The 26,187-nt window shown below is 40.7% G+C and overlaps 1 protein-coding gene across 3 annotated transcripts; it reads left to right on the plus strand.

The window, feature by feature from the left end:
* Window positions 1-11: 11 nt before the first annotated feature.
* On the plus strand, window positions 12-25,709 carry tial1 (TIA1 cytotoxic granule-associated RNA binding protein-like 1). 3 transcript variants are annotated; one of them, XM_029753239.1, is made up of 13 exons: window positions 12-91; window positions 2,577-2,673; window positions 7,121-7,270; window positions 7,496-7,550; window positions 7,643-7,730; window positions 12,897-12,972; window positions 13,299-13,407; window positions 17,280-17,375; window positions 17,523-17,607; window positions 21,964-22,087; window positions 22,207-22,364; window positions 24,232-24,270; window positions 24,368-25,709. In XM_029753239.1, exons 2-13 carry the CDS (start codon window positions 2,662-2,664, stop codon window positions 24,480-24,482), a joined length of 1,107 nt encoding a protein of 368 aa, XP_029609099.1. In that variant the 5' UTR covers window positions 12-91; window positions 2,577-2,661; the 3' UTR covers window positions 24,483-25,709. The 3 variants fall into 3 exon arrangements, with proteins under 3 accessions (XP_029609099.1, XP_029609097.1, XP_029609098.1); XM_029753237.1 differs by lacking the exon at window positions 12-91 and adding an exon at window positions 832-1,034; XM_029753238.1 differs by lacking the exon at window positions 12-91 and adding an exon at window positions 2,190-2,272.
* The last annotated feature ends 478 nt before the right edge of the window (window positions 25,710-26,187 follow it).

Here is a 26,187-nt window from a genome sequence, read left to right on the forward strand (position 1 = left end):
CCTCCAGTGTCTCGAGATTCAGGGAGAAGGTTCCAGCCTAACAGTGAGGCGATCTGGCATTTACAGTCAGGACAGGAACACCTGTTTGTTTGTATGTATATTTTCCAATTTAACGTTACGCCATAGATTCCAATAATAGCGCTACTTCACACGTGGTGGTACAATGTATTCAGCTCAGAGCGTGGCTACACAGTTATAAATGTATCGTTGGTCAATGGGCGGATTCGATAATGCTGAGCCGCCGGGAACCGGTCTATGGCCCGTGACGTGAATGTGCAAAAGCGGCGAGGGAGGAATGCACCCTTCTTAAATCGAACAGGAATCTGCGCCACTCGGTCATGTTGTCAACAAGACAGCACGGTGCATCATCCAGAAACATAAAGCATTTGTTTTTCATTAAATATATGTTTGAATCAAAATCAATCACTTTTGCATGCGAAAAGCCAGACTCCTACTAATTGCTCTACGTGTAATTACGTCACTTTTGTTTTGAGCCGATTTCACCGTGGGCTTTGAATGGGCACCTGGCTCACGACCGGGTGGCAGCCCGGTTCCGAAACGAATGCAATCAACTTTCACCTGGTGCAATACATGCCTACCAGGGCGCTCGAGACAGATTCCTCGAATCCCCCCAATGTTTATACAGTATCGCTTTAATTGACATTTTCAAAATAAAAGCCTCCAATTAGGTTTATGACGTTTGACAGATGTCGGCACAACCGGGATTCCACCTTCCTCTCGTGGCTAGCGTATTTTAACGAGATGTTATAGTATAAGACTAGCCTACTCGAGATATCTAGTTGATTTTATTTTAGTGCTGACTCAAGTCCCCCTGTAGACTGCATGCGCATGTGCATCAGTCGGCTTCCTGACTCTCCGGTTAGCGCCATTTTCTTCCTCTTAGTTAGCTAGCTTAGCTACCGAATAAATACATTGATTAGGCCATCTTCTTGTTTATTTCAGCATACTCAGTTAGTCGGCATTCATACCGATCGATTTTTGAACATGGAAGACGAAAGCCACCCCAAAACGCTGTAAGTTGTCAACACAACAGCCACGACTTTGCCTCCTAGCTAGCTTGGCAATTTTAGCTAACTAACTGTTAACTAGCTAGATAACTATCGACCTCAACAGCTTCCTTATTTTAACCTCTCACTAGGCGAATCAGCATACCTTTTTCTCCCCAGTGAAACAACGGTTACAAGACTATCCAGTAGGCTGACCAAAATATTCGTAAACTTCTGCAATATTACATTGCATGGCACATCAGCTCGCTAGCTAAGTTACCCAGCTACATAGATAACTAACGTTAGCTATCTTTATGTTATTGAAATGCCCCCATCATGGCTGGGATAACGTTATAGTAGTTACCTAGCCGGCAGCTAACTAAGTCATGCCTTTCTTTAGCCGACTCAACTCCACGATTTACGAGTTGAGTTTAATGGACTAGCCTTTCTCTTGTCTGCATACTGAAGTGATGAGGAAAAGGTGTTATTTGAAAAGAATTAGCTACTTAGTATCAAGACAAGTTGATAGTTATAGCTAACTATCTACTTTGGTTGGTCAAAACATAATAGCTACATAATAATTACGCTATAATGAATTGCAAGAAGAGTGCTTTGGTCCTCGTCTTTTGTTGACTAATTAGGCCTAATCCTTAAACCAAATAACACGTTCAATCTAACAACATTTTTGTCCGATCTAGAGGCTATACAGACAGACCTTTTGTCTAGTGCCAAAAGAGGTCCCCTAGACTCCAAGCCAAAAGGAGTTCCCTAAATGGACAGAATAAAAAAATTTCTTACAGAAATGTCTTCATTGGACAGATAGGGGCACACCTTCCCACAGTCATGAGAAAAATCATATTTTTGTGCTTAAAACTAAATATTTGTGTAGTTAAATTTGATATTCAATAAATAACATTAAAGCCAATATTTGATGTAACTTAACTCATCCTATCCTCGCCTATCCTTAACCAGTGGCTTGAAGTACTTAAGTGAAAATGCATTACTAAATAAGTAGGGTTTTTTGGGGGGGGGGGGTGTGTATCTGTACTGTACTTTACTTTACTATTTATATTTTTGACTACTTTTACTAAAATAAAATTGTTATTTTTACTCCATACACTTTCCCTGACACCCAAAAGTACTCATTACATTTATAATGCTTAGCAGTACAGGAAAATGGTCCAATTCACACTAATCAAGGAACATACCTGGTCATCCCTCCTGCCTCTGATCTGACGGACTCACAAAACACAAATGCTTCGTTTGTAAGTTATGTTGGAGTGTGCCCCTGGCTATCCATAAATTAAAAAGATTAGCTTAATTTAAGGAATTTGAAATAATTTTTACTTTTGATACTTAAGTACATTTTTTCAATTACATATACTTTTGATACTTAAGAATATTTCAAACCAAATACTTTTAGACTTTTACTGAAGTAGTATTTTACTGGGTGACTTTTACCTTTATATAAAATGTCTCAAGTATCATTACTTTTACCCAAGTATGACAATTGGGTTCTTTTTCCACCAGTGCTCCTGAGATCACTAATTTGCCCCATCTTTTCCCTAGGTATGTTGGTAACCTGTCCAGAGATGTAACAGAAATTTTGATTCTTCAGCTGTTCACCCAAATTGGACCTTGCAAAAGTTGTAAAATGATCACTGAGGTAAGATGTGTTCTGCTCTATTAGTTATGATGACTTATGGAGACATTTGTGTTGATGAGTTTCATTATCATGGATTATGCACTAGGTCAAGGAATTCAAGTCAGTATACAGGGTACTACTGTTAACCTTTTTGACTGTAACAGTGGTCATTGGCACATACCAGTTTTTCACATAATTCCATCCCTTTTTCCATTAATTTTGAATCAATGTTGCCGTTTGGTCATTATTTTTGCACATAAAACTGATAAGATTTGCATCATGTTGATAAACACACCATTACATTTACATAATTGCCTTGACATATCAAGGACAGGAAAGGTCATTTGTAATTAGCCTTACCCTTTTATAAAGCATTTCGCCTATATCCTTGCGTAACCTAGCATTTAATTTTGATGCAGTTCTTTTTTCAATAATTTCATTGGCACCCAAAATGGATCAGTTTCAGCCCCTCCCCTAAACCCGTCTAATATCCTACTCCTTGCAGTTACCGTAGTTACAGGGGGAGAAGGGTAAACATGGTCTACCATGGGTTGCCGATATAATGGTTTCCAGTGGACCTGACCAATAGTTTGTCGAAGTCTCCAGCGTAGTTGGATGACACGGTGTAGGCTACCCTCATATGACCTACAGTGCATTCGGAAAGTATTCAGACACCTTGACTTTTTCCACGTTACGTTACAGCCGTATTCTAAAATGGATTCAATTAAAAAATGTCCCTGATCAATCTACACACAATACTGTGTGTAGATAATGATGAAGCGAAAACAGTTTTGAATACATTTTTTCTAATTTATAAAAATACCTTTACGTAAGTATTCAGACCGTTTGCTATGCGACTCAAAATTAAGCTCAGGTGCATCCTGTTTCCATTGATCATCCTTGAGATGTTTTTACAACTTTGAGAGTCCACCTTTGTTAAATTCAATTGATTGGACATGATTTGGAAAGGCACACACCTGTCTATATAAAGTCCCACAGTTGACAGTGCATGTCAGAGGAAAAACCAAGTCGTGAGGTCGAAGGAATGGTCCGTAGAGCTCCGAGACAGGATCGTGTCGAGGCACAGATCTAGGGAAGGGTACCAAAAATGTCTGCAGCATTGAAGGTCCCCAAGAACACAGTGGTTTTCATCATTCTTAGATGGAAGAAGTTTGGAAACACCAAGACTCTTCCTGGAGCTGACCGCCTGGCCAAACTGAGCAATCGAAGGGAGAACGGCCTTGGTCAGGGAGGTGACCAAGAACCCGATGGTCACTCTGACAGAGCTCTAGAGTTCCTCTGTGGAGATGGGAGAACCTTCCAGAAGAACAACCATGTCTGCAGCACTCCACCAATCAGGCCTTTATGGTAGTGGCCAGATGGAAGCCGCAACTCAGTAAAAGGCACATGACAGCCTGCTTGGAGTTTGCCAAAAGGCACCTAAAGGAATCTGACCAGGAGAAACAAGATTCTCTGGTCTGATATTCTCTTTTTTGTATTAAAAAAAACAAAAATATAACCTTTTTTATTTAACTAGGAAAGTAGGTTAAGAACAAATTCTTATTTATAATAACAGCCTACCAAACCCAGATGGTGCTGGGCCAATTGTGCGCTATGGGACTCTCAATCACGTCCGGATGTGATAGAGCCTGGAATCGAACCAGGGATTGTAGTGGTGTCTCTTGCACTGAGATGCAGTGCCTTAGACTGCTGCCCAACTCGAGAGCCCAAGATTGAACTATTTGGCCTGAATGCCAAGTGTCACGTCTGGAGGAAACGTGGCACCATCCCTACGATGAAGCGTGGTGGTAGCATCATGCTGTGGAGATGTTTTTTAGCAGCAGGGACTGGAAGACTAGTCAGGATTGAGGGAAAGATGAACAGAGCAAAGTAAAAAGATCCTTGAAGAAACCCTGCTCCACGGGGGACCAGTACGAAGAAAAAATGTATGAAATGTATGCATTCACTACTGTAAGTCGCTCTGGATGAGAGTGTCTGCTAAATGACTAAAATGTAAATGAGTGCTCAGGACCTCCGGCTGGGGCGACGGTTCACCTTCCGACAGGACAACAACCCTAAGCACACAGCTATGACAGTACAGGAGTGGCTTCGGGACAAGTCTCAATGTCCTAGAGTGGCCCAGCCTTAGCACGGACTTGAACCCGATCGAACATCTCTGGAGAGACCTGAAAATAGCTGTGCAGCAACGCTCCCCTTTCAATCAAACAGAGCTTGAGAGGATCTGCAGAGAAGAATGGGAGAAACTCCCCAAATACAGGTGTGCCAAGCTTGTTGTGTCATACCCAAGAAGACCTGAGGCTGTAATCGCTGCCAAAGGTGCTTCAACAAAGTACTGAGTGAAGGGTCTGAATACTTACAGTTGAAGTCGGAAGTTTACATACACTTAGGTTTGAGTCATTAAAACTCGTTTTTTTTTCAACCACTCCACAAATTTCTTGTTAACAAACTATAGTTTTGGCAAGTTGGTTAGGACATCTAATTTGTGCATGACACAAGTCATTTTTCCAACAATTGTTTAGACAGATTATTTCACTTATAATTCACTGCATCACAATTCCAGTGGGTCAGGAGTTAACATACACTAAGTTGACTGTACCTTTAAACAGCTTGGAAAATACCAGAAAAGGATGTCATAGCTTTAGAAGCTTCTGATAGGCTAATTGACATCATTTGAGTCAATTGGAGGTGTACCTGTGGATGTATTTCAAGGCCTACCTTCAAGCTCAGTGCCTCTTTGCTTGACATCATAGGAAAATCAAAAGAAATAAGCCAAGACTTCAATTTTTTTTGTAGACCTTCCCAATTTGGTTCATCCTTGGGGGCGATTTCCAAACACCTGAAGGTACCACGCTCATCTGTACAAACAATAGGACGCAAGTATAAACACCATGGGACCACGCAGCCGTCATACCACTCAGGAAGGAGACTCGTTCGATCTCCTGGAGATTAACGTACTTTGGTGCAAAAAGTGCAAATCAATCCCAGAACAACAGCAAAGGACCTTGTGAAGATGCTGGAGGAAACGGGTCCAAAAGTATCTTATATCCACAGTAAAACGAGTCCTATATCGACATAACCTGAAAGGCTGCTCAGCAAGGAAGAAGCCACTGCTCTGCACAGGGGTGGCAGCATCATGTTGTGGGGGTGCTTGCTGCAGGTGGGACTGGTGCGCTTCACAAAATAGATGGCATCATGAGGACGGAAAATTATGTGGATATATTGAAGCAACAGCTCAAGACATCAGTCAGGAAGTTCAAGCTTGGTCGCAAATGGGTCTTCCAAATGGACAATGACCCCAAGCATACTTCCAAAGTTGTGTCAAAATGGCTTAAGGACAACAAAGTCAAGGTATTGGAATGGCCATCACAAAGCCCTGACCTCAATCCAATAGAAAATCTGTGGGCAGAACTGAAAAAGTGTGTGGGAGCAAGGCCTACAAACCTGCCTCAGTTACACCAGCTCTGTCAGGAGGAATGGGCCACAATTCACCCAACTTAATGTTGGGAAGCTTGTGGAAGGCTACCCAAAACGTTTGACCCAAGTTAAACAATTTAAAGGCAATGCTACCAAATACTAATTGAATGTATGTAAACTTCTGACCCACTGGGAATGTGATGAAAGAAATAAAAGCTGAAATAAGTCATTCTCTATACTATTATTCTGACATTTCACATTCTGAAAATAGTGGGTATCCTAACTGACCTATTTTTACTAGGATAAAATGTCAGAAACTCAGTTTCCACAATTCAAATGTATTTGGCGTAGGTTCATGTAAACCTCTGACTTCAACTGTATATAAATGTGATATTTCAGTTTTTTATTTGTAATACATTTCAAAGACTTTTGGGTTTGTCATAATGGGCTATTGTGAGTGGATTATTATTATTTTTTTTCAATTCAATCATTTTTGAATAAGGCTGTAACAAAACAATATGTGGAAAAAGTCTAGGGTTCTGAATACTTTGCAAATGCACTGTAGATGCGTTGAGACGTCTTAGGTTTGGTCTTTTTTTTTTCCTGAGTGTTGTGTTCAGTCAGATGTTTTTACTAGTCGAAATGGGATGTATTCCATTTCAACAAATTTTCTTTCTCCTTTAAATGTATGATTCAGCCTAGTTCAGATGGCACCAATTGTAGTGGGTTCTATTTACATATTGTGCGATGAATGCAATCAGATTAAATTGCTATTTTTTTCAAATAAATAAAACAGACTTTTGCTGGTTAACCTTTGGCACACTTGTCCAAAAGAAAGAGGTTAGGGTTATGGAATCTCAGCCTTTTAAATATGATGGCCATGATTTGTATTGGATCACATCTGTTGCATATAGCAGCACTATTGATAATGCATGGTAATCCCCCAGTAGAGTAACATGGTTACTCAGTACTTGCAATTGTATTCCAAATATGTTTGGCAATAATATACTCTCCCAACTTTTTTTCTTCTCAGCAACCCGATAGCAGGAGGATGAACTCTTCTGTGGGATTTTCTGTTTTGCAGCAGTCAAGCAATGACCCCTATTGCTTTGTGGAGTTCTTTGAACATAGAGATGCTGCTGCTGCCCTAGCAGCCATGAATGGGAGGAAGATATTGGGAAAGGTAATTTTTCCACTCTGCAATGAAATACTCTCTCTCTCTGTGTGTGTGTGTGTGTGTGTGTGTGTGTGTGTGTGTGTGTGTGTGTGTGTGTGTGTGTGTGTGTGTGTGGTTGTTTCTTCCTAAGAAGTGCTGGTTCTAACCCTTTCACAGTGGCTTTTAGGGACATGGAATGAATGCCTTTGCTCCACTTACATTTGATTGTTCTGTGACATGTTTTATCTTCAGGAGGTCAAAGTAAATTGGGCCACCACTCCAAGTAGCCAGAAGAAAGATACATCGAGTAAGTGTTTACATTTTGAACTTTTTCCTGTTTTACTTCAAAGTCAGTCGCTACGTCAGGGAATAATAGTCATTATTTCTTGGCCGTTTCAGATCACTTCCATGTGTTTGTGGGAGACTTGAGTCCTGAGATAACAACTGAGGATATCAAAGCTGCATTTGCACCTTTTGGGAAAATATCGTAAGTTGCTTTGTGTTTTAAGCATTTTTGATTTAGTATGTTTCCTCTGACTTGACATCCTCTGGAGATTTGTTTTACTCAGTTATCTTTTTTGATCATTTTAGTAACTTTTCTTCTCATAAAAATGTTTTTGTAAGGGGTCCATAAACAGAATAGATGTGTAATCACATACTATGTAATATACACTGCTCCAAAAAATAAAGGGAACACTTAAACAACACAATGTAATTCCAAGTCAATCACGCTTCTGTGAAATCAAACTGTCCACTTAGGAAGCAACACTGATTGACAATAAATTTCACATGCTGTTGTGCAAATGGAATAGACAACAGGTGGAAATTATAGGCAATTAGCAAGACACCCCCAATAAAGGAGTGGTTCTGCAGGTGGGGACCACAGACCACTTCTCAGTTCCTATGCTTCCTGGCTGATGTTTTGGTCACTTTTGAATACTGGCGGTGCTTTCACTCTAGTGGTAGCATGAGATGGAGTCTACAACCCACACAAGTGGCTCAGGTAGTGCAGCTCATCCAGCATGGCACATCAATGCGAGCTGTGGCAAGAAGGTTTGCTGTGTCTGTCAGCGTAGTGTCCAGAGCATAGAGGCGCTACCAGGAGACAGGCCAGTACATCAGGAGATGTGGAGGAGGCCGTAGGAGGGCAACAACCCAGCAGCAGGACCGCTACCTCCGCCTTTGTGCAAGGAGGAACAGGAGAAGCACTGCCAGAGCCCTGCAAAATGACCTCCAGCAGGCCACACATATGCATGTGTCTGCTCAAACGGTCAGAAACAGACTCCATGAGGGTGGTATGAGGGCCCGACATCCACAGGTGGGGGTTGTTCTTACAGCCCAACACCGTGCAGGACGTTTGGCATTTGCCAGAGAACACCAAGATTGGCAAATTCGCCACTGGCGCCCTGTGCTCTTCACAGATGAAAGCAGGTTCACACTGAGCACGTGACAGACGTGACAGAGTCTGGAGACGCCATGGAGAACGTTCTGCTGTCTGCAACATCCTCCAGCATGACCGGTCAGTCATGGTGTGAGGTGGCATTTCTTTGGGGGGCCGCACAGCCCTCCATGTGCTCGCCAGAGGTAGCCTGACTGCCATTAGGTACCGAGATGAGCTCCTCAGACCCCTTGTGAGACCATATGCTGGTGCGGTTGGCCCTGGGTTCCTCCTAATGCAAGACAATGCTAGACCTCATGTGGCTGTCAGCAGTTCCTGCAAGAGGAAGGCATTGATGCTATGGACTGGCCCGCCCGTTCCCCAGACCTGAATCCAATTGAGCACATCTGGGACATCATGTCTCACTCCATCCACCAACGCCACGTTGCACCACAGACTGTCCAGGAGTTGGCGGGTGCTTTAGTCCAGGTCTGGGAGGAGATCCCTCAGGAGACCATCCGCCACCTCATCAGGAGCATGCCCAGGCGTTGTAGGGAGGTCATACAGGCACGTGGAGGCAACACACACTACTAAGCCTCATTTTGACTTGTTTTAAGGACATTACATCAAAGTTGGATCAGCCTGTAGTGTGGTTTTCCACTTTAATTTTGAGTGTGACTCCAAATCCAGACCTCCATGGGTTGATACATTGGATTTCCATTGATTTATTTTTGTGTGATTTTGTTGTCAGCACATTCAACTATGTAAAGAAAAAAGTATTTAATAAGATTATTTCTTTCATTCAGATCTAGGATGTGTTGTTCAAGTGTTCCCTTCATTTCTTTGAGCAGTATATTATACATTGTAGAATACTAGTGAAGACATCAAAACTATGACTTAACACATGGAATCAGGTAGTAACTAAAAAAGTGTTAAACAAATCAAAATATATTTGAGATGCTTCAAAGTAGCCACCCTTGCCTTGATGACAGCTTTGCACACTCTTGGCATTCTCTCAACCAGCTTCACCTGGAATGCTTTTCCAACAGTCTTGAAGGAGTTCCTACAAATGCTGAGCACTTGTTGGCTGCTTTTCCTTCACTCTGCGGTCCAACTCATCCCAAACCATCTCAATTGGGTTGAGGTTGGGTTGATTGTGGAGGCCAGGTCATCTGATGCAGCACTTACACAACCTGGAGGTGTGTTGGGTCATTGTCCTGTTGAATAACAAATGATAGTCCCACTAAGCGCAAACCAGATGGGATGATGTATCGCTGCAGAATTCTGTGGTAGCCATAATGGTTAAGTGTGCCTTGAATTTGAAATAAATCACAGCGTCACCAGCAAAGCACCATCACACCTCCTCCTTCGTGCTTCATGGTGGGAACCACACATGTGTAGATTATCCGTTCACCTACTCTGCGTCTCTCAAAGACACGGCGGTTGTAACCAAAAATCTCAAATTTGGACTTATCAGACCAAATGACCGATTTCCACCGGTCTAATGTCCATTGCGTTTCTTGGCCCAAGCAAGTCTCTTCTTATTGGTGTCCTTTAGTAGTGGTTTCTTTGCAGCAATTCAACCATGAAGGCCTGATTACACGCAGTCTCCTCTGAACAGTTGATGTTGCTGTGACGCATTTATTTGGGCCTTAATCTGAGGTGCAGTTAACAAAAATGAACTTATCCTCTGCAGCAGAGGTAACTCTGGGTCTTTCCTGTGGCGGTCCTCATGAGAGGCAGTTTCAACATAGCGCTTGATGGGTTTTTGCAACTGCACTTGAAGAAACTTTCAAAATTCTTGAAATGTTCCGGATTGACTGACCTTCATGTCTTAAAGGAATGATGGACTTTGTCTTTTACCAAATAGGGCTATCTTCTGTATACCACCCCTACCTTGTCACAACACAATTGATTGGCTCAAACGCATTAAGAAAGAAAGAAATTCCACAAATTAACTTTTAACCAGGCACACCTGTTAATTGAAATGCATTCCAGGTGACTACCTCATGAAGCTGGTTGAGAGAATGCCAAGAGTATGCAAAGCTGTCATCAAGGCTTGGGTGGCTGCTTTGAAGAATCTAAAATATATATTTTGATTTAACACTTTTTTTTTTTTTTGGTTACTACATGATTACGTGTGTTATTTCATAGTTTTGATGTTTTCACTATTGTTCTACAATGTAGAAAATAGTACAAATAAAGAAAAGCCTTGAAAGAGTAGGTGTGTCTTAACTTTTGACTGGTGCTGTAGATATAATTACTATGACTATTAGTTGAAATGCAATTTTAAAGCACATCACTCCCAGTCTTGATACATAAATCATTATGCCTTTCATTAGTTAGTCATTCAACTGTTTTGATCATTGTGAGAAACAGGATGACAGAAGTGACACAAGCTCTTCTCAATTGTCACGTATAATATGGATTTTGACTTTGTCTGTATCAGCCCCCCCACACACTAATTTCACTCCCAACTTTTTTTTATTTGAATGTCTCCGCTTTCTATTCTCCCTCATTCTTTTTTGATTAATGTAGGAAATGGTAAGTAGTTTGTGATGACAAATTTAAGATGGAACTAGTATGTGTATCCCTGAAAAGCTTTCAGCCTTTCCATAGTTGTGAGTCTCAGCTAAGTAGTAGTGCTCTGGTTATTTTACAGAAACGCTTATAGGATTGGACAGGAGCTTGAAGGCTAACAACAAGGAACTGTACACACTGGAAACTCCGATGTAGACTTTTTCTTCTCATTTATTATTCCTTTCATTTGTATTTTTTTGTATTAACATGACCTAGTTTAGAATAACAAACTCCAATATTCAGTATACAGTGGGGTCTGATATTGACACCCTTGATAAAGATGAGCAAAAATGACTGAAATAAATAATTCAAATATCCACCACCATATTTTACAGTAGGTATGGGCTTCTTTTCTGCTCATGCATTCTCATTTCGATGCCAAGCTCACCATTGGTGTGTGTGGCCAAAGAGCTCTACTTTCATGTCATCCAACAAATGTTAACACCTTGAGTTTGCTAAATGGCATTGGCACTTCGATTGGAACCGGTGCTTTGATCAGATGACATGAAAATAGAGCTCTTTGGCCACGCACACCAGTCGTGGGTTTGGCGACAATGAGAATGCATGAGCAGAGAAGAACCCCATACCTACTGTAAAATATGGTAGTGGATCTTTTGATCTTCTGGGGTTGTTTTGTTTCCACCTGTCCTGGGGCCCTTAAGATCAACTGCATCATGAACTTTACCCAGTACCAGGACATTTTAGCCAAAAACCTGATTGCCTCTGTTAGGAGGCTGAAACTTGGCTGTAAGTGGATCTTCCAGCAAGACAATAACTCCAAGCGCACGTCAAAATGAATCCTCAAAGAAATGGTTGGCCACAAAATCAACATTTTGCAATCGCCATCTCAGTCTCCGGACTTGAAACCGATTTTGAAAACCTGTGGTTTGAATTGACGGGGGCGGTCTATAATGCAGATGAAGGATTCTGTATGGAGGAATGGTCTAAGATCCCTCCCAATGTGTTCTCCAACTCGTAAAACATTTTGAGAAAAAAGCTCAATGCCAAGGTGAGGTATTGAAAACAGGGGTGTCTGTAACTTTCACCCCTACCTTTTTTTGGTTGAAAAGTATAACTTGTTAAACAAATTGGAGTATACAATATAGCTCAGTATTTGAATTATTTTATACATGATCAAGGTTGTCAATTTTGGACCCGACCGTATATACTTTAGAAGATCTGTGTAAAACTGTCTCATTCTGGTTTGTTTAGTGTTGTTGTTAGTTTTATGCTCTGTTCCTAAAATTCAGAAAATGTAAATGTTTTAAAATTTGCAGCTCCCCAAACTCCATATTGGTGGTAAAGAATTGACCAGGAAAAATAAAGAAATCGGTTATCAGGCCATGTATGCCGTTTTTTAATTTATATTTCTAATGGTAGAATGAGCACCATCAGCAAATATTAGGAATGCATGGTAATCCATAAGTGTTTATTTTGAGTTTTTGAGGATGATAATTGGTGCAATATTTAAGAGAACCCTTAACTGAAAATGAATCTGAAGAAGCAATTAAAATATCAGCATAGGTCGCATGTCTTTGTACTTTATAAAAAAAATAATCAAATTCAATATTGCCAGTAATCATTTTGAGGATAAATTTTTTTTTTTTTTAAGTAAGATATTTATGGGAGAATGTAGTCGATGTTTAGTGTGTGTGTGGTTTACGTTTTATGGATGCTGTTGTCTTGTTCTCCCAGGGATGCTCGTGTTGTGAAGGACATGACGACAGGAAAATCTAAGGGGTATGGATTTGTGTCCTTCTATAACAAACTGGTAAGGCTCCAGTGCAGGAACACAAGATGAAGGTTATTTCTGTTTACTATTTTCTATTTTCAGTAGATTTGATCTATCTTTAGATAATTTAAACTTTAAAAAATAAGTACAAAGTAAATGCACATCTCGTGTTCTGATCTAATTTTTTACTTAACTACAAGTTGTAGTTTGTTTGATAGTTCATTATTCCTGTTGAATATCTATTCTAATCCATCCATCTAGTATGTAAAACATGTTAAATTACACAATAGCACTTAGTTTATAGAATATGTATAGACGCATGTAGAATCTGGAGAAGGAACTTTGTCTTTTGTTTATATCGACAGGATGCAGAGAATGCCATCGTGCACATGGGGGGACAGTGGTTAGGAGGACGCCAGATCAGGACCAACTGGGCAACTCGCAAGCCACCCGCCCCCAAAAGTCTGCAAGACAGTAAGTATGAGTGAGCTATGACTAATGTGGTTATTTAATAGAGTTGAAATGGGAGTTATGAGGCTGAATGCTCCATTGGCCCAGTCAGCGTATAACTGAGGGGGACATATTCCAGAGAGCTATTTTGTCTCCCCCAATCATTTTCAATCCACTGACTGTGTCGCTTAGTTCATAGAACCAACGCTACGTGAGCAACCTCCAAAATATCCGCTTAATGCAATTGTGTCCGACAGAGCAGTTTTAGTTTTCTTCTTACAAATTTGGCTCCAACTTTTAAACAGTTGGACTATCGGCTATTATGACCCCATCCCTGAAAGCCACGACTCTCAGGAACACTTACATTTCCCTCTACGACCACAAGTTGCGCAGGACACGTTAGAAGCTGGGTTCTCTTGTTATATTAGTCACTGACACACTCACCCATGTCAGCAATTTTTTTTTAGCCTGATGACACACTAAATTCTTCCACTGCTCTGTCGTTTCGCTACATACTCTAGTCTGAGACTGACATCATTAACTTGTTTGTCGTGACGAGGGGTGTTGTACAAAATAAAGTAATCAGCGATTGGATCGTCTCTAACCACCGCTTTACCCATGTGTGTTCTGGTTCTGGCCCAACCCATCGGTGTCTGGACCAATCAGACGGCCCCCGAATGTGTTCGTATTCGGTGACGGGTCGGGGAGGTACTCTGATCCAGACTCATTGCAGTGAAAAAACTAATGTCCGTGAGTGTGGTGTAGTGTTTGGCTGGAGCAAGGAGTCTGGGTATCCTGGCAAAACTGTTTTTAAATTGGTAAATTAGTCTCACCGGCTATCTAAACTTGTAATTGTAATGCTTTAATTGCCGACTGGGGGCCCCCCATTGATTTTTGTTAGTCACACTCAATCGGATATCATATTAAAAACTGCAAACATTACTCTCCATGCCGTGGCAAAATGTGTAGAGATGCAGGAAATTAAGCCTAAAACAAAAAATGTCTCTCCGTTGTCGAGGGGAGCCGCTAAAATGTTTCGCTTAGGGCCCCCGAAAAGGCTAGGGCCGGCTCTGACTGCATGTGTGAGAATGGATTTTGGCGAGCAGACCCATGAGCCACTGGCAGAGAGATTCGGAACTCTTTGTTGCTTGTCTATTAACTAATTTACCGCCTGGTGATGTCATCAGGCAGGCCAAAACAGTCTGAAATTTCTGGTGGTCTTTTCAAACAGCTCTTAGGGCATTATCATCATTTTCACAATGTCCTAGTATTATTCAAACCTCAGTGTGGAAATGTACACTGTGTATTTTAGTAGGTACCAAACGCACCGGTTTCAGTGTCAAGAACTGCAAAGCTGCTGTGGTTTTATTTGGATCCCCGTTAGCTGTTACAAAAGCAGCAGCTACTTTTCCTGGGGTCCACATAAAGCATGACATAATACAGAACAATAATAGACAAGAACAGCTCAAGGACAGAGCTACATACATTTTAATATTAAATGTAGAAATATGAAAGGTCCTATGCTGACAACACACTTAGGAAAACGTAGTACTTCACATAGACATACAAGTTATTTAGGTCAGCTAGGGGAGAGGCGTAAGATCTGAAATGCTACAGGTGTCATCTTTCATTTGAGGCAATAACCATATGTGTGTGAGGTGTATACTTTTGATCCCATTAAGATTTGTAAGACTACCAAAGAGCACCTTGCGTAACCCTGTTTTAGCCCATTGTGATGCAAGGGGGTGAACTCTATTTTGCAGTGGACAATTTGGCATGACATGGACCTGCCACATTTGCAAAATCTGTGGGGAGCAAGCCAACCAAATGAAGGCTCTTTTTAAAGGCTCTCTGAAGTGTAATAGGTAAAAATGTTCACACCCATTGTCTTTCCTATATTGTCCTTAAACGCACACACCAGTATAAATCCACAGTTTCGAGCTGAAAGATGATGGCCAGAGTTTACCTAAGATGTTGCACAACGATTTAAGTCAAGTCACGTTTTAGTCAAAGTATGATATATTTGGGCTTGACATGACAAATCCGGACTGCCAACTTTGTGCAAATCCATGTGTGCTGTCTTTTCCTATGATATGACATGCAATTAATTTCAGCCTACGTTTTGTTTCAAGGCTGGGTTTTATTTGGATGTTACCACCCACCAGCATGGCATTGCAAAGGTGTTTGATTAAATTAACAAAGTTATTCCTCTTTGCGATTTCATATGAGTCAAACATCCGTGTGTCCACTTGGTTGCCTGAGCCACAGAGCAAATGAAAATAGGGGGTGTAAACTTTTTTTTAACTAGAATTATAATAATTATCATTAATCCATTGGATAATTTGTCAATTTTAACTTATCTTTTAACTAGTCTGTATTTAAAAAGATGTGTGATGTGATGGCATTTTGCAAACCCTCTCCCCCAAAATAAAAGCAAAAGTTTGGCTTCGCGACACACTCCACTGTTTTGATTGCTGTAACGTTAGCTAGAAACCAGAAGTGTCTCTCCAGGTAATGGAACGGCACCTGCAAAATAATTTTAAAGACGCATAGTTGCATGTCATTTGCCGCGTCCATGCTAATGGGAAAAGTCATTGTAGCCTATCATTTCATTTTCCCAGTGAGAACCATGAGCGTGGGCTGTCTTGGCTTTGCTGTGCCGAAGCATGTCAGCAGCTTTCCTACCAAAGGTTGCACCGTGTCCATTACATTGTAGAAAAATTGTCAGCTGTCATTCAATAGTTATCCAAATTACCAGAGCTTCATCTTATTCCTTCGAACTATTTCTATGGCGGATTCATGGCCGCAATTAATGGAAGATGCCAAAACTTTGGGGATAACAATAGATGGCGAAGTCAAAGAGAGGCCAGTGGTTTCCAACTGTGGCAAAGTTTTCTTTAAATCTATGCTTATGACAAATCCAACTCCAGAATGAGCCAAAACCCCAGCAACAACCGTTAACATTAGCTAGCTAGATAAGGTTAGCAAGATAGCTAGCTAGCTATATGAGGTTAGCATGCTAGCTAACTCGCTACAGTGACAGCTGTCAGTGCCCTATTTGTTGAGGTTTATCAACTCCACGTGGAAATTCCCACACCCAATTAGTGAATGTCTATAAGTAGCCTTTCATTCTTTGGAGGTGGAACCTAAACGTGCATTTCCTCTCTAGGACAGTATGGCGGCAACTTCCTCTGGGGGGGTTCTTTTTAAAACACCACTCAAACTCTGTTTTTCTACAAACCTTCCAGAGAGACCATGAGTAATGGCGAATCTTGTTAAAGGCCCAGTGCAGTCAGAAATCAGTTTTTACTGTGTTTTGTATCATATTATACACCAGCTGAAGAAACGAACACTGGAAAAGTGCAAGATAATGTGAACTGTTATTGTTGCTGGTTGAAAATACTATCTACATAGGACCTTCTAATCAGCAGGTTTTTCATGGGTGGAGTTTTGGCTTGGCTGGTGACATCACCAGGTGGTATATGTTAATTGACCAAAAACAAAGAGTTTGAAACCTCTCTGCCAATAATGGCACATTTTCAGGTCACATATCCCTCCCATTAGGCCCCTCTGCTCTGGTAGATTGATCCACATTGTGGTTAATGCACTGCTTTGGTGCCATTCCCTTCCCGACTAAGACCACTTCCGGAGTCTAAGCAAAATTCTTGCATGAAAAAGTTTTTTGCTAAAAAGCTATTTTTGTCTCTTTTGATCATTTTAAGGGAAAATTATTACATTACAGTATTTAAGTGTTAACCTAGAAATAATTTGATATTGAAATAAAAACTGCTACATTGGGCTTTTTTTTAATGTGGGAAATGCGTTTAAGTAAAAAATAATTCTGAACGACTACACCACTGGAATGCTCATTCATATGTTTTGTATGTTTACACCAGATGGCTCGAAGCAGCTGAGGTTTGACGATGTAGTGAACCAATCCAGTCCCCAGAACTGCACCGTGTATTGTGGAGGAATCCAGTCAGGACTGTCAGGCAAGTTCATTTAAACATGAAAAGATACACACAGACGGTTTAGAGTCATTAGATGTTGCTAACAAATATATTTTGGGAAACAAAGTCGAGACTGGGTTGGTTGACAAAGTTGGATGAAAGTTTCATTTAAAATCTTTTTTGTTGCAGAGCACCTCATGCGACAGACATTCTCGCCCTTTGGACAAATAATGGAAATCCGAGTTTTCCCAGAGAAAGGTTACTCTTTCATCAGGTAATGTTTTGTTCTAAGCGAAGATTCCCTATTTTGTTAAAGTACTACACTATGTATTGCCTCATTCTTCCTGTAGATGGCAGTACCGGTACATGACTTAATGATACATCTTCCAATACTACACCAAAAGCCCCCAATAATGTCTAGAATCAATCAGAGTTAGTTGTGGAAGTAGTTAAATTACTTTTACAACCTTGTTTGGTTATGCTTTATTGTAAATTTCATGGATAATCCATTTTAAAAATACATATACAGCTTCAATACAGGACTAAGATTGAATCCTACTCCACTGGCTCTGACGCTCATCGGATGTGGCAGGGCTTGCAAACTATTATGCACTACAAATGCCTTTTATGCTCGCTTCGAGGCAAGCAACACTGAAGCATGCATGAGGGCAACAGCTGTTCCGGATGACTGTGATCAAGCTCTCCGTAGCCGATGTGAGTAAAACCTTTAAACATGTCAACATTCACAAGGGCGCGGGGCCAGACGGATTACCAGGACGTGCACTCAGAGCATGCGTGGACCAACTGGAAAGTGTCTTCACTGACATTTTCAACTTCTCCCTGACCGAGTCTAATACCTACATGTTTCAATCAGACCACCATAGTCCCTGTGCCCAAGAAAGCCTAAATGACTACCGCCCCTAGCACTCATGTCGGTAGCCATGATGTCCTTTAAAACTTATTTGGGATAGGGGGCAGTATTTTCACGTCCGGATGAAAAGCGTGCCCAAAGTAAACTGCCTGTTTCTCTGGCCCAGAAGCTAGGATATGCCTATAATTGGTATATTTAGATAGAAAACACTCTGCTTTCACCGTAAAGCCTTTTTGAAATCTGACACAGCGGCTGGATTAACAAGAAGTTAATCTTTAAGCCGATGTATAACACTTGCATCAATGTTTATTATGAGTATTTCTGTATTTTGAATTTGGCGCTCTGCAATTTTACCAGATGTTGTCGAGGTGGGTCGCTAGCGGAACGCCTATCCCTAAAAATTAAAAGGGAGATCCGATATATAGTACCAGTCAAAAGTTTGGATACACCTACAGTTGTTCTTCCTTTAACTTCTTTGGAATAGGGGGCAGTATTTTCACGTCCGGATGAAAAGCGTGCCCAAAGTAAACTGCCTGTTTCTCAGGCCCAGAAGCTAGAATATGCATATAATTGTTAGATTTAGATAGAAAACACTCTAAAGTTTCTAAAACTGTTAGAAATTATGTCTGTGAGTATAACAGAACTGATATGGCAGGCGAAACCCTGAGGACAAACCATCCCAAACAACTGTTTTCAATGGCTTGAACTTTAATTAATTATAAGCCCAAATCCTCCCAAATTGCAGTTCCTAGGGCTTCCACTAATGTCAACAGTCCTTAGAAAGAGTTTCAGGCTGGTTTTTAGAAAAATGACCCGGAAATTGTAGTTTTTCTAGGTGGCTCCCATTTTGGCTTTAGTGATTCCAAGTGCGTGGAGGAAAGCTCGTTCTTTGTTGTTTATCTCCGGTAAAGACAATAATGATTCTCCGTCTTAAATGTTATCGTTTATTTGCGTATTAGGATACCTAAGGATTGATTATAAACGTTGTTTGACTTGTTTGGAAAAGTTTATTAGTAACGTTTGGGATGCATTTTGACGGAGGGAAACTGAGTGGATTATTGACTGATGCGCGCCAGCTAAACTGAGTTTTTATGGATATAAAAAAGGACATTATCGAACAAAAGGACCATTTGTGATGTTTATGGGACATTTTGGAGTGCCAACAGAAGATCTTCAAAGGTAAGGCATGAATTAAATCATTATTTCTGAGTTTTGTGTCACGCCTGGTGGGTTGAAATATGATTGTCATGTGTTTGGATGATGAGGTGCTGTCCTCAGATAATCGCATGGTATGCTTTTGCCGTAAAACCTTTTTGAAATCTGACACCTTGGCTGGATTAACAAGAAGTTAAGCTTTATTTTGACATATTGCATGTGTATTTTCAAGAATGTTAAATTTTTACAATTCTGTAGTTTGAATTTGGCGTCCTGCACTTTCACTGGATGTTGGTCAGGTGTGACAGTAGCGTCCCATCTAGCCAAGAGAGGCAAGCCGGTCATGGCTCACATCAACACCATCATCCCGGAAACCCTAGACCCACTCCAATTCGCATACCGCCCCAACAGATCCACATATGACTCAATCGCACTCCACACTGCCCTTTCCCACCTGGACAAAAGGAGCACCTATGTGAAAATGCTGTTCATTGACTACCGCTAAGCATTCAACACCATAGTGCCCACAAAGCTCATCACTAAGCTAAGGACCCTGGGACTGAACACCTCTCTCTGCAACTGGATGCTGGACTTCCTGATGGGCTGTCCCCAGGTGGTAATGGTAGGCAACAACACATCTGCCACGCTGATCCACAACATGGGGGCCCCTCAGGGTTGCGTGCTTAGTTCCCTCCTGTACTCCCTGTTCACCCACAACTGCATGGCCAAGCACGACTCCAACACCATTAAGTTTGCTGATGACACAACAGTGGTAGGCCTGATCACCGACAGCAATGAGACAGCCTATAGGGGGGAGTTCAGAGACCTGGCAGTGTGTTGTCAGGACAATAACCTTTCCCTAAACGTGAGCTAGATAAAGGAGCTGATCGTGGACGAGAGGAAAAGGTGGGCCGAACACGCCCCCATTCACATCGACAGGGCTGTAGTGTAGTTGGTCGAGAGTTTCAAGTTCCTTGGTGTCCACATCACCAACAAACGATCATGGTCAAAACACACCAAGACAGTTGTGAAGCGGGCACGACAACACCTTTTCCCCCTCAGGAGACTGGAAAGGTTTTTTTAAAAATTTTTTTTACTTTTATTTAACTAGGCACGGCATGGGTCCCCAGATCCTCAAACAGTTCTACAGCTGCACCATCGAGAGCATCCCGACCGATTGCATTACTGCCTTGTATGGCAACTGCTCGGCATCTGACCATAAAGCGCTACAGAGGGTAGTGGGTACGGCCCAGTACATCACTGGGGCCAAGCTTCCTGCTATCCAGGACCTATATACTAGGCGATGCCAGAGGAAGGCCCAAAAAATTGCCAAATAGTCCTGTCACCCAAGTCAGACTGTTCTCTCTGCTACCGCACGGCAAGCAGTACCGGAGCGTCAAGTCTAGGTCCAAAAGGCTTCTTATCAGCTTCTACCCCCAAGCCATGGTGGCCATTAATCAAATGGCCACCCGGACTATTTACATTGACAGCCCCCCTTTTTGTTTTTACACTGCTGCAACTCGATGTTTATTATCTATGCATAGTCACTTTACCCCTACCTACATGTACAAATTACCTCGGCTAACCTGTACCCCGCACATTGACTCGGTACCGGTACCCCCTGTCTATAGCCTCGTTATTGTTAAGAGGGCTTGTAAGTAAGCATTTCACGGTAAGGTCTACACCTGTTGTATTCGGCGCATGTGACAAATAAAGGAAAAACTAAACTAGCTTTTAGGTATTTTTTTTTTCATTAGTCCACTGTTGATACATTCCCAAAATGTTTGCATGCCAGCAGTCAAGTTTTCAAAGTCTTGGACTTTCAAGAAGCAAAGTGTCACTTGCCAAGTCCAATATTTTGAAAACTTGACTGCTGACATGCAAAACTTTTTGGGGACTGTATCAACAGTGGACTAATGGAAAAAAAAGTTATAAATGCTCTTGAATGAATTACAAATGTATTAATAGTATTTACTCTTTATAAATCGTTTTTTTTGTCATGAAAGTTATTGTAAAGTGTGTGTTCCTATTATTTGTGTTCTTGGAACTGTTCTTAGTAAACACTACAGGTAACTGCCAAAATTTTAAAAAAACATTGTCTTAATAGGCGTTGGGCAACCACAACCCGCCAGAACAGCTTTAATGCACCTTGGCATAGATTCTACAAGTGTCTGGAACTATATCGGAGAGATGCGAAACCATTATTCCACGAGGAAATTCCATCAAACCATTCAGTGCCCCACCTATGCCTTGTGGGTGGGAGCATTGTCGTCCTGGAAGAGATCACTCCCATCATAATATAAATGCTTCACCATAGGTTGAAGGTGATCACTCAGAATGGCTGTGTATTTATTGGCGTTTACCTTTCCCTCTAAGGGGTTGAGTGAACCTAAACCATGCAAGATAAATGCACCCTACACCATAACGGAGCCACCCAAACCCTAATTTACTCAAGTGTTTTCTTTATTTTGGCATTTATCTGTATATAAACCACACAAAAAAATCATCTTTTATGCTGCATGTTTTTACTTTACATTTTCATTAAACTGCTGAAATGTGTTTAATGACCACAGTTTCTTGTTGACATTTGTGTCCTTCTGACAGGTTTTCCTCCCATGAAAGTGCTGCCCATGCAATTGTCTCTGTAAATGGAACGTCCATCGAATGCCACATAGTGAAGTGCTACTGGGGCAAAGAATCCCCCGACATGGCCAAAAACGTACCACAGGTATCATGAATTGAGATATTGCTCAAATAAAATCTCTACATTCCCCATTGCACATTTATTTGCTTTACTCACCCAGAAAAAATGTGTCCTGCTCTGTATTGTTTCCTTTTATCTTTCAGATGGAGTATGGTCAGGGTCAGTGGGGACAATGGAACCAAATGTATGGGAGCCCCCAGGCCCAGCAGTATGGGCAACAGTACATGGCAAATGGTTGGCAAGTGCCTTCTTATGGAGTGTCTTATGGACAGTCATGGAATCAGCAAGGATTTGGTGTAGAGTAAGTATAGAACATTTTGGACATTGTGTAATGCTCTTGAAAGGAGAAGTCTTTCCTAAGTTTCTAAACCTGTTCAGTTTGCAGCACCTCTTTGTTATGGAGTTCTGTTCTTGCCATCTCCGGTTATGGTAGACTGACTGTTCGCCATTGTTTTCGGACTATACTGTAGGCTTCCTGGTGCGAAATTACACCATAGCACTGTGATTGTACAAAATAGGCTCACATTGCTGGTTACATTCATAATGTTTTTCCCACACTGTTTGCTTAACCTATTGTTATTGTCTGAAATGTTTTTTTTTCTTGACATGGTCAACTTTTTTTCTAATTTGGCACACAACTAGAGACCATGAATAACTTGGTCAAAAAAAGTTGCACCAATTGGCCTTTAGGGGGGCGCTGTTATATGCAGTCTCACTTAAACCCTATCTGTCGCCCCGTTGAGCTATAATGTAATGTAACAAAATGTGTAAAAAGGCTAGGGATCTGAATACCTTCCGAATGCACTGTATAATAATCTATTGAGCTCACAAGTAATGAATTAATCTATTATGTTGGGAGATGTATATGTACCTCAATGGATCGTAAAGGACATCACACTACAAATTATCACCCTCGTGCGCTTAAGGAGATTATGGATACATTAGAACTAGTGGATATATGGAGGCTGGAAAACCCTGACATGGTGAGATATATGCAGTACCAGTGTTCATCCTGATCAGACCAGTTTTTTTTTTTTTTACATGGATGATATATTGCCGATTTTAATATATGACAATTGAACATTATGAAAAATCAAAGATACCAGGCCTGGTTTTCATAGCAGATTTTGAAAAGGCGTTTGATAAAGTATGACTAGCATATAAATGAATGAACGAACGCCTGGATTGCTTTAATTTCGTTGAGTCTCTTATATAATGGGTTAAAGTTATGTACAGCAACCCCAGGTGTAAAATAGTAAATAATGGTTACTTCTCATAAAGTATTGAGCTTTTAAGAGGAGTAAAAACAAGGCTGTCACGAAGCAATGCTCTATTGTCCCTCTGAACTCAGAGGCTTCATGACCGTGAACTTCCAAAGTCTACTCAGACTGGTCTGTGCTTTTGGTTTTAACAAGCGATACATTGCTCGCTTTGCCCACTGCTCCAATGTAACAAATGTACAAATCTAAAAACAGGGTCTGCATCCCCGCTCTCCATCACAGCTAAATAATATTTATAAAAACTGACAGAGGAATGGATGCGACTTAAGAGCAGGTGTGAGACTAGTGGCTGTTGCTTAAATTCAACTGAATGTATAAACATTTTATAACAGGGACCGGTAGGGCAGAAAAAAGTTGGTAGTGTCATATGAAATGGTACTACTAAAATGTTGGTATCATGATGTTTTGGTACTGTGATATTACCTTGGTACTGGTATACCTTGCAACACTACACTGTACATCTTAACTTATTTTGAGAAACGCTAAGGGATTGGTCAAAAGATGGCTGAGTTTTTGAAAAATCAACAATCTGATTTTGCGTGTCCATTTTAAACCACTGTAAATCAACTCCGCAGTGGCCTCGCTTTATTCTCTGACTGCGCTTGTCTTTTGTGTCATCCTCTGATCCCTGTTCATTTCTGCTCGCAGCTATATTTTCAGTATGTAGTTTAAATTTTAACAGTGTGGAAGTTATAAAGTTCATGTAACTTTTACTCCTACTTTTCTGTCAACAATTTTCTCCTGAAAAACAGCAGTTTGGAGGCATTTTAAGGACAGTCCTGATGTTTCTTGTTGACATTTGCAAGCAAAGGCCATCCAGTGTCATAGCAAGCCTGGGGAAATGGTTTGACTCCAGAGCCACACTAAACTATGACATCTTGTTCACAGGGACTCCATTCTGGCTGCAGCAGCACAGAACATTTCAAGGTGACAAACGCACTCAGTGCTTCACAGCCCAAAGCATTCACTTACCAGCCTTTGCATCGTGCTGTGACCCTTGTTGTGTGTACCTTCTCTCTTGCAGACAGTCCCAGTCCCCAGCCTGGGTGGGAGGGTTTGGATCCCCGGCGCCGTCCCAGCCCGGTCCTGTGATGCCCAACCAGGGAAACTTCAACATGGCTGGCTACCAGACACAGTGATCAGGCTCTCACTCACATCAGTGGGGAATTTGTGGACTTTCAGTTAGGAGAACATAAAGTAATTAACATTGTAATCATCTGGAGAGATTGTGTTTTTAAAGCAGAGAAGATCAGGAACAACAATAGTTTACCTCTTTTGAGGAAGCAGATGTTATTTATAAAGACGGGTAGGGAGTTGTTTTTATTGGCTGAAGTTGTGTACAAATTAAATGTCAAGAAGAAGTATGGGGGAAAAAACTCAGACTGAATTTTCACGCTTTTATATAGGGGATATCTTGGTAAAGATTTTTTGGATGAGTTTTAGTTGACCACTTAATGTAGTTAAATACAGACTTAAAATTTCATTTATATACCTTTGTCATAGGACATTGCACAGGTACATATAGAAAAGTTGTACATTTTCAGAACACAATGCTCTTTAAACTGTTAAAGAGTTTCTGATTTTTAAATCACTTTCTGAACATTTGATAGATATGAGTAAACACATTTTCTGTCTCCTGCTTTTAAGACGTTTAGCATTTTGGCCCAACAAAGCAAGTTAAAAGCACTTTTAGGGTCATATTTGCTTTAGATCTTCAAAGGCATATGGATTTGTGTGCCATTATGTATATTTACATTTGATTTACTTCACATCATCTCCCGACATTGTACTAGCTGAATTTCTTGATAATGCGTGTAAATCTGTATGCTATTATTTGCTTATACCTGTAAATGTCACTTATAATGGAAAAGGGTCATGAAGGCCAAACATGTATATAACCCTCGACCACCTGATTTGAAATAAGGGTTTCCAAGCATGTACTCTTTAGTATCACAGGAGCTCCACAAACCTAATGTTGTATATACTGTAGATGAGTGTGCAATGCAGGGCTGACATATTGAATCTATTCAATATAATTTACAAAGAAGCCTTAATTTAAATGTCAGTTACTGCACCAGTTTATTTTATTCAATGAAGCTTGTTAGAAAGCTGAACTCTAGATTTTAGAACTGATGTTTTTATCATTTTAAAGTTGTGCCATTTTCAGCTAATAGCAGGAGACAAGTAATGAACATTTCCTGGAGACATTTTGAGGGTGAATTGCACGTTTTTGAAAATGTATTATCTTGGTTGCTCAAAGTATTGAATGTAAAATGGCAATTGTTTTAATGACAAAGTTCAGCAATTGACAATTCGATTTTCAATGTAAAAGGGTCTCAATAAAAATAATTATTGGAAGAAAATAAGCTGATTTTCCCCCCCTCTTTGTTCAGTGCGTTTGCTGTAGTCTACAAGTCTTGAGCTATGTTTGCCTAAATCAGGAGTAAATATTCTAAAGCTAATGCGTTATAACAACTTTCAAGATTAAGCACAAGTAACTACTTGAAATACTAATATATATGACTTGATACTACTTATAAATAGTGTAAATACAAATGAATAAAATAACATTTTAATTGAAAGCATTTTTCTTTATTGATAACATTTAGGACTTAAATCAAGCACAGATACACAAAACCATTGCAATAGCAAGTAGGCCTACAGAAAATAGAAATCCCATTATGATGCTTGTCACAGTGCCAGACAAATGGAGTATCCATCTTTGTTAAAGCCGTTTTTTTACTTACCCAGAGTCAGATGAACCCATGGGGAGAATCTCCTGTTTTACTCGCCTCCTCAGCTCTTTGAAAAAGGTTAAAGGTATACGAGGTGCGGAGGCAAGTA

Source organism: Salmo trutta, chromosome 5 (genome assembly GCF_901001165.1).
Source record: "Salmo trutta chromosome 5, fSalTru1.1, whole genome shotgun sequence".
NCBI classification, from domain to species: Eukaryota; Metazoa; Chordata; class Actinopteri; order Salmoniformes; family Salmonidae; genus Salmo; species Salmo trutta.

Bases quoted from the DNA above. Each gene is read 5' to 3' on its own strand.
- tial1 (XM_029753237.1), top strand. From the start codon at position 1,006: ATGGAAGACGAAAGCCACCCCAAAACGCT. The intron at 17,608-21,963 runs GTAATGTTTTGT...TCCTTCTGACAG, and splicing joins AAAGGTTACTCTTTCATCAG to GTTTTCCTCCCATGAAAGTG. The intron at 22,088-22,206 runs GTATCATGAATT...TTTATCTTTCAG, and splicing joins TGGCCAAAAACGTACCACAG to ATGGAGTATGGTCAGGGTCA.